General features: G+C 33.9%; 1 protein-coding gene across 2 annotated transcripts; it reads right to left on the bottom strand.

Annotated features, from left to right (window-relative positions):
* Nucleotides 1-3,532: 3,532 nt before the first annotated feature.
* Nucleotides 3,533-7,443, bottom strand: LOC145126172 (putative E3 ubiquitin-protein ligase RING1a). Of its 2 annotated transcripts, none has more exons than XM_079061573.1 (10): nt 7,229-7,443; nt 7,072-7,123; nt 5,961-6,019; nt 5,766-5,847; nt 5,548-5,668; nt 5,300-5,341; nt 4,655-5,149; nt 4,370-4,477; nt 3,990-4,133; nt 3,533-3,785 (listed from the first exon to the last, which is right to left on the bottom strand). In XM_079061573.1, exons 1-10 carry the CDS (start codon nt 7,350-7,352, stop codon nt 3,750-3,752), a joined length of 1,263 nt encoding a protein of 420 aa, XP_078917699.1. In that variant the 5' UTR covers nt 7,353-7,443; the 3' UTR covers nt 3,533-3,749. The 2 variants fall into 2 exon arrangements, with proteins under 2 accessions (XP_078917699.1, XP_078917700.1); XM_079061574.1 differs by having other exon boundaries at nt 7,072-7,120; nt 7,229-7,442.
* Between the last annotated feature and the right edge of the window lie 2,002 nt (nt 7,444-9,445).

The following is a 9,445-nucleotide window of genomic DNA, read 5'->3' as shown; positions in this document are numbered from 1 at the left end:
ATGTGTTACTTAATTGATTGATTAATAAAAATATTAATGTTTTGAAACTCCTAACTCTTAAACTTATATTATTTAATTTGTTAGTTAACTAAAATATTTTTCCTACATAAAGATAACATTTTTATGTTTGGTTACTCATATTTGTTTATGTAATTAGAAAACAAGGTGTATATAGAATGACTACTTCAATTTCACATAGGAATCGATACCACTAGAGAGGTATGTTGTCTTTAACCGGTGATAGGAGATCCACATACCCTTTTTAATTATTTATATAAATGCTTAGTAATATCTATTTTATATTCCTATTCACCTTAATTTTTTAGGTACAAATTAAGGAAGAAGATTTTTGGCGCACCAACATAAAGTCAAACGTACGCCTTGCAAAATATGTAATTAAAATTAAATATTATATTTACTAATCGACTTATTTTAAAACTCTTGATGACATTTATGTATAATGATATATTTTGTATTACTTCATTCTTAATTTCAATGTTTAATATTTGAAAGTTCATATATGAAACCTTGGATGTTTTGGTGTAATATAAATAGTGTAATACAAAGTTTATTAGTTCAATATTGTTTATTAATAGCTAATTCAAAACAACTTATTTCTTATTTTATCCAAAATATATATCGGACATAAAAAAAAGTAGATTATATTAATGTTATACAAAAACTTATAATATATATCGGATATTATAAAAGTAAAAGTAAAGTTTATAAGGTATTGACTATATTAGATAGTATCGAAATATAAGTTGATGGATTTTTATGTTATTTGATAATTCGGTTAATGCCCAAAACATGACTAAAAACGTAAATTTCAACATATTTCTATTTTTTCCCATAATTATTTTAACCACTTATGCATTCTTGTGCAACGCGCGAGGTTACGCCTAGTTTATTATAATACTCTGATTTTTCAACAAATGTAATTTAGAACAAACTGTTACAAGATACATTGTCTTCTTTCATCTTTCATATGTTGTTGTTGCTTCTTGATTAGCAGAACTCCCGACTTCGAATATACAATGCATAGCTTTTTGTGTCGGATATCAACTTGCAAAGAATTGCACACAATTTTACCAAAAAAAAACACTTGGAAAATTCCAACCAAAGTCCAAGTTGTCGCAAATCTACCATTGGCATGAATTTTGTTTAAACTTAGGGGTGTTTGAAATTAAATTGTTTATTTAAGGTGTTTATTTGTATATGCGGTTTGGCACTGCTAATAAACAATTTTAAATGTTTGAATTGAAAAAAATTATAAGTATTTATTGACTTAAATAAAGATTTTTGATAAGTGGTTTACTTCTTACTTTTAAAAAATGTTATTAGAATTGAAAACATATTTACCATTTTACCCATATTTTATCCTCAAAAATGTTTTATGTATCATCTTTTTTCCTAATATACCTACATTTTGTTTTATGTATCGTGCTTTTTCTTCTTCTTTGCAGGATTGAGACATGCTTACCAGATATACATTTATATAATTTTTGATGGGTTCACATTTAATAACTTTTAAATATTATTTATTATATAATTTTTTGGTAAAATATATTATTTTAGATGTTATTAATATAAATTTAAGTAAAATTGTTTTTTTTTTTTTGATATTATTGGTTAAATTCTTGTAAAAGATATAACTATATATGATAAAAAAAATTGTTATATATAAGGTAAATAAATAAATAGTATGTAAAGGAAGTTTTTTTTTTCTTTTTAACATTTTACATGTATAAGTTGAACTTGCCAAACACTAAAAAAACAACTTGTCAAATTATTTCGTTTTAGTACCGAATAAACTAATCTAAACATTTTTTAATTAACTATGTTTGGTGTTGCATAAGCTAATAAGCACTTCTTTAAAAAAAATACATAAATTGTTTTAAATAAGGAATCCCTGACACCCCCTTAGGTTGAACAATGTGGTACTATTGAGGTTGGTGTTTGCCGCCAACAATCCAAGCCACACAGGATACCCACAACAAAAACACTTCCACACTGTGCAGTCGTGCAGTCTTATACTTAGGCTGGTGGGTGTGGCATTCGGTTTCCGTTTGGTGAACTCGACGAACACCGGACTGAGGCCTCGGCATGCCGAACTCGGCTCGGCAACTCGGCGAGGATGAACCGATGAGAGAGAGTGTTTTTTTTCTTTTAACCTATTTATTAGTTAAACCTCTTTTTCAAAAATTACCCTCTTTACAAAAAATACCTAATTTCAAAAATATAACCGTTTTTTTTTTCAAAATTTCAAATTTTAAACCCTCAATCTTCAAGTATAAATACCCTCATCCTTATTCACTCTTCACCCTATTCAAATCTCCTTAATTTTATTCTCTTAACTTTTTTATTTTTCCATTATTTTCTACCTTATCACAAAAAATGGCTATTGTTTGATCCACTGAAGAAGAGATCTTACTCGCTCCTTCATGGATCGATGTAGCAGAAGATCCACACCACACTGACTACCTTTCGACTATTTTTTGGAGTAGAGTCGCCGACATATACAATCGCCAAGCCTTCAACCACGAAGAAAAGATCTACTCTACGCCAAATGGAGAAACGCACACAAACTCGCAACTCGGTTTACTATTGTGTTTCGTAGGGTGATGCATGATACCGAAAATGATGAAAACGAAAATACTTTGCTACAGAATGCTCTTGAGGCTTACCGTGTTGAAACTGCCAAAGATTTCAAGCTTGTTGAGTTTTGACAAACTGTGAAGCAGATCCCAAATGGCGGATGTTTGAATTTCTAGTGTGATGTTTCTAAATTTCTAATGTTCTTGTGATATTTTTAATTTCTATGTTTTTTTTTGAATTTTTATGTTTTTTTTATTTCTAATGTGATGTTTTTTTTCTAAGTTTTTAGTGTGATGTTTTTTTTTTTTTGAATTTCTATGTTTGTTTTAATGGAATTTAAGTTTTTTAAAAAATAATATGTTTGCAATATTTATTTTCTAAATTAATTAAAGATAATATATATTTAGCATGACAAATGTGGCAACCCACGCCTAGCAAATGATAGGTTTTGACTAAAGTGTGACAAAAATGACATGACGTCTAGGCGGATTACACCCACCGGCCTTATACACCACTTTTTACATGGCTTTTACAGGTTGTCATTCTCAAATTCCGTAAACGGACTTTAGGTCAAACAAAAGGGTGTCGATCATATTACCGGCCATTTCGAACCAATACAAACCTATATTTGTAGACCATTTCTTGCAGAAATTACTACACATAAATCATTTATTACTTTCATAGATTACCATTCTTGTTACATGTACGTGTATCTAATAAACCAGAAATCTAAATTACTAGAAATGGCATTTAAGGCTATGGTTAAAAATCAACTAAAGTAAAATGAATGCCTATGCCTGTCGACCAAATTTTTACCTTGTGGCACAATACCTTCCTATACTATATAAACACAAACATCATCTACAATATATGCACGTTTTCAAACAAAATCCTATGGATCCCAATATTTGTGCATAGCAGTTAGCACACCCGATTAAGATAAAAAAGTTACGACCTTTTTTTATTTTTCAGCCACTGTAATATAAAAAGATAGTTTTAATGTATTTACCTCAGTTCTTGTACACTCTACCATAATTTATATTCATAAGTTAACTAACTTTCTCTCACATATCATCCCATTCTTCCTCCCTGGTTTGACTAAAAATAAGTAACAAGTTTTCCAGGACAAATAGAGCTTCATAATGACTTTATTACCCAACAACCAACTTCTTCCTGTAACCTATAGTCTGTACACACCAAAAAAAAAAAAACTAGGGTTATGATTGGAAACTTTTTTAGCAGTGTAAAAATAACAAATGAAATATTTTCTTGTTTAAACGCGTCCCCTAAAAAGAATTAATTAACAGAACAGAAAGCTGAGGCAGGGACGCGATCTCTCATTTGTGTAAAAGACATAAATGCCCTTTTCTCGGGAAAGTAAGTGAGTGTACCAGATTGTTTTGGCTTGAAGTTTTGACAAGATCTGACAAGATTTGATGTTCTTCCAATGGTGAAAGATTGTGTTCTGAATCATCTCCTTTCACAAGAAATAACTCGATTTCGTTGGCTTGCATATTGTTCTCATGAGCAACAAACTAATTATAAACATGCATCGGTTAAGGCAGGAAATAGCAACATACTTTCATTGATTTGTTTATTACAAGTTATAAGTTATAACTACTTTTGTTTGGTTTTTCCCTATTATTACAACATTGTACTTTTTGGGATTATAATAAGAAAAAGTGGAAGTACAATGTTGTTAATAGAAAGAAATGACCAAAATATTATATATCAGTTTGTGAAAAGATTAGATGTAGAAAATATGTTTTACCTGAGAGATGTTTGTAGTTGACATGGTGGGCTTGCAGCAAACAAATATAGTCTTCAAATTGGGCATATTTTGCTCATCCAATGATATGAGCTTCAGATGAATTTCCAGCTGGAGAATAGCATATAATCATGAAAAGTTTCGAGTGTTGAATGAAATTTTGGGTATGTTTGGTGTGATGGAATAGAATCACAAAGGAATGGAATACATGATTACATTCCATTATCATGTTTAGTTGGTTTGAAGTTGAAGGAATGAAATGATCAATTCAAAACCTAACTTGCTTACCTTATCATCATTTCTTGGCAGCTTTTGAAGATGATCAATCAGCTTTGAGATATGACCATTCCTCCCAATTTTACCACCACCACTACTTTGACCACCATGTCGCGTATGACTCCGCATTCCACCCCTACCCCATGCCAAAATCTCTGGACAATGTTTTCTAATTCCATCTCTCTCATTGGCATTGGAATCACAGATTCCATTCCCACTGCTTGATTGACCTACTGACCATCTTTTGTACCTTTTGAGTTTGACTTCTGTTGAGGGCTCAGGCTCATCTGTAGATGATGAATATTTGTCTCCATTATCATTATCAGCATCGAGGTCGTTTTCGGAAACTTGGGGTTCAGTGGATTTTTGTCTTTTTCTTCCCCTCAGATTTCTAGGGTTTGACTGTGATCTTCTCATGAAGGCGGTGGCTGTCGCTTTAGCAGTTGCACGTTTTTTTCCTAATGCTTCCAGCTGGCGGCGAGAAGTTTGGGCTATGGATGCTTGGATCTGTCCAAAATTTTACCCAATTATAACATTCTACTTTCATTTTATTTTCTTATAATTATGACAATTGTATTTTCAAAAATCCACACAATTATAGCATTGAAAGTATAATGATGTATTCTAATTAAACCTAGAAATAAAGTTAATCTACACCTGTTTATTCCGAGCTTTTTCCTCTTCATGAAAGGCCAATTCCTGCATCACAGTGAAGAATGAATAGGTAATAGGTTAAATGCAAGTAGTTTCATTGATTTGTTTATTATAGAATTGTATTTCCTTTTTTTTCCTGTTAAAAATCTACCCAATTACAGCAATGTCACCAGAGTTTTAGCAATTTCACTGATATAGAAGGATAGATTTTTCAATTATAAGAAAAAAAAAATGGAAGTACAATGTTGTACCTCTTCCTCATATTTATCAATGTCAGGGTACAAGAGTGCAATCAAGGCATCATAATTAGGATCATCCCTCAAAGATCGGCGGCTTGCACAGTGAGCACGACATGCAGGGCATTCATTGTTCCTGTTGCATATTGGTCAAACAAAGTCAAAGATCATTAAAAAAAACAAAAAACAAAAATCAGATAAGCATTAAAACATTTAAAGTTTCTAATACATACCCAAGTCTCATGGATTTGTCAATGCACTCTCGACAAAATCGGTGAAGACATTCCATAACCTTTCTGGTCTTCCGAATTATACCTATTGATGAAAAGGTAGTGATTAGTGATTACAAGCTTTTTAGGGCTTATTTTGATGATGAGGGTGAGTATGAGGAGGGCATTTACGTCTTTAAAAAGAAGTGAAAGTAGTACCTAAACAAATTGGGCACTGCACTTCCTTGCGAACATCAGCCAATTTTACATAAACAAATCTGTAACACAGTCCAAAAAGAATAAATTACTCAACATTCATAAGAATGTTTGTTGATTGCGTAATATCAATTTGAATACCCTTTTTAAAATTTAAATAATATGACACTTGGAGCAATATTTTGTGTGTGCTTTGAACTATATGCATTTTCAGAAACTGGAAGTGGCTACTTCTCTTTTTTCTGATTTACAGAAGAACAGAGGCATTTTCTATTTCTATTTCTATTTTATTGTTGACTTAGTTACTACATACACCAAGAATCAATCCATTGAGGAACTGCATATATGATTCTAAATATTAGCCCATTTTCTAATAGAAAATGATTGGTCCACAAAATTCCATTGAGGGCTTAGCCCCTCATATATATATGCAAGGACAAATTGTTCTACTCTTAAGTTCTGATACATTCTGGAAGTCAAAGATGAACGTATCCAAATTTAACACTGATAAAAATAATAATATTTAATTCACAAATTACATGTAGATCAGATGAGATTTAGTGGTTTCCATGTTATATCTAGTTCTTCATTGACTTTTCAATAAGTTCTCTTTGTAAAGACAAGTCACACCAGAAAATCAAACTATGCCTTTGTTTAGAAGCTAATGTTTTGATCTTGATGTCAACCAACATGCATAAAAGTACCATCCAAATTCCAGTTTATATTTGTGAAAAAGACGATCACAACCAATTTCCTCAGACAAAACACACCTAATTTTGAAATATAAAAAATATGAATTTAAAAATGGATTTGGAGAAGCAATCAGAGGGATGTGCAGATAGCTACGGAATTTCCTTACACTGTTCGCTTTTTGACATCCAACTACTACTCTACCAGAAGTAAGCAGCACCGATAGGGTAAATCACCATTTAGTGAGACTAATAACTCAAATTCAAATAAAAAAAACATGCACATCTTCAATCGCAAGTGACTATACGAACAGTTAAAAGCACGCTGATCAAATTAACAATCACAATACAAACTCAAACAGAAACATAGGGCAAGTTATCTTTGTATATATAGATAGAAATAGAAAGAGAGAAGGCGAACACACTCGTCTTTGTCGCTGCTACTAGAGGAAGGGCTTCCATCGTCATCCGACTCTGCTGATCAAGCAAACCAAAATTCAAGTAATAAACACGAATGCGGATCAGTAAACCACGTAATTCGAACGTATAACTACTAAAATCAGAAATAGTTTACGAACAAACCTTGTCCCTCTTGTTCTACGTCGTCTTCTTCGGATTCTCCGGAAATGTTCTGATTAGTACGTTGCAGCTCAACATCATCCTCATCTCCGGACAGAGAATCATCCGAATGCTTTTGAATAGGCATTTACTCTACACGCCGCCGGTAGAACCACCGAACGATATTGAGAGAGAGAGAGAGAGAGAGAGAGAGAGAGTTGTGATACGCCGAATTAGCCTTTTGTATTACAATCAGAATGTTGGATTTTCCCAATTTCTACCCTCGACTTACGTGATAAATCATAAACGAGAGACACGCATGCATTTTTCGGGTTAAATGTGTAATTTTATATATATAAATTATTTTTTTGTATTTTCACATTTACTGCCCATTTAACATTCCCGTACCAAATCATGGTTGTGGTCTATCGTAGTCAATAAAAGTGTAAAATTGGGGCAAAACATTTCATTAAAATTGGGGCAAACATTTCATGGAAAGTAATGAAAGAAAAAAAAAAAAGACAAAACTTCAAAAATGGTCCCTGTAGTTTCCGAAAATATCAAGTTTAGTCCCTAAGTTCAAAAAACCTCACAAATGGTCCCTGTGGTTTCAAAACTTTTAACAAATGGTCCTTCCGCCTAACTCCGTCAGCTTTCTACCGTTAAGTGAGGGACATTTTTGTCATTTCAATACACAGGGACCATTTATGAGGTTTTCTCTATTTAAAAAAAAAGACAAAAAAATATAATTATTTAATTAAAGGGCCCCACACACACACACACTCTCTCTCTCTCTTTCTCTCTCTCTCTCTCTCTCTCTCCACCGTATACCCCCACCTCCTTCTCCTTTTTCTTTTTACCCAAGATGAACACTTCATCTTCTTCGTCTCTTCCTTCTTAATCAAAATTCCACATCTACCCACCAATCAGTTATATTCGATGCTAGTAATACCAACAAACCCGGATTTCACGAACTCAATCTGGGTTCCCCTGTTTCCCCCTTACGACCTGGACCAGTGGTAATCGACCCACCATCTTCTCCATACGACGACAGTATGTGGTGGTTATGTATGGCGGTTGTGGCGGCAGTGTGCAGCAGCGCTGCTCTGGGGCTTCTGCTAGTTCTTTTCTGCCTAATCTCGACGGGAAAGATGAGCGGGGGGAGGGGAGAAGCCTGTTGGTGGTCGGTCGACACTTACGGTAGCGGGGATTGGTGTTGCTCGTCGATACAGAGAGAAAGACGAAGTGGCAACCGGTGTTTCTTGGCGGAGGTGATGGCATGTGGATGTTGGAGTGGAGGCAATAGGTGGAAGGAAGCAGTGGTGTCGGGGTGTTTGATGGTGGTGGGTCACGACAGGAGGAGGCGGAGAGGCTGCTACAGACGGCTATGGTGGCCCTCTTCGTTGGTGGAGTGAGAACCAGAGAGAGGGAGTGAGTTTGGAGATGAAAAGGAGGTCGAGGGAAGAGATTCAGACGGCAGCAGTTGTGGCGGTGGTTGGGATGTCGCAAAACAACAGGCAGTCGCCTTTTTCCGGCGACCCTTTGTGGGTCTTGTTCTAGTTGATGGCAGCGACAAAACTAAGGGAAGAAGAGTAGCAGTGAATCACAAAGGTGTGAAGATGGGTGGTAGTTTTATGGTGTTTTGTACTCTGAGAGAGAGAGAGAGAGAGAGAGAGAGAGAGAGAGAGAGAGAGAGAGAGAGAGAGAGAGGCCCTTTAATTAAATAATTATATTTTTTTCTTTTTTTTAAATAGAGAAAACCTCATAAATGGTCCCTGTGTATTGAAATGATGAAAATGCCCCTCACTTAACGGTAGAAAGCTGACGGAGTTAGGCGGAAGGACCATTTGTTAAAAGTTTTGAAACCACAGGGACTATCTGTGAGGTTTTTTGAACTTAGGGACTAAACTTGATATTTTCAGAAACCACAGGGACCATTTTTGAAGTTTTGTCAAAAAAAATTTTAAGCGAAGGGTAAAAGTCTTAGACATGAATGGATTAGAAGTTGTTTAGAAATAGATTAAATTTATTTTTAATTTTTTTTAAATAACAAATTTTATTCAAATTGGTTAAAGTTTAGAGATGTAATATAAGTTACATGTGTACAAAATCATCGGATGGGAACTTGATATGACTTTAGATGTATAGTACCCCAAAATCCCAAATCGGATTGTGTTAGCTTCAACCTTTGTCCCGAAGAACTTTGCCTCGTTCGCCGGTTAAGAGGTCTTAAATTGGGTC

The sequence above is a fragment of the Lactuca virosa genome, chromosome 7 (genome assembly GCF_052849685.1).
Source record: "Lactuca virosa cultivar CGN04683 chromosome 7, Lactuca_virosa_CGN04683_v6, whole genome shotgun sequence".
In the NCBI taxonomy this organism is placed as follows: Eukaryota; Viridiplantae; Streptophyta; class Magnoliopsida; order Asterales; family Asteraceae; genus Lactuca; species Lactuca virosa.
The sequence above is the reverse complement of the archived record's forward strand: the minus strand, read 5'-3'. Positions and strand labels throughout refer to the sequence as shown.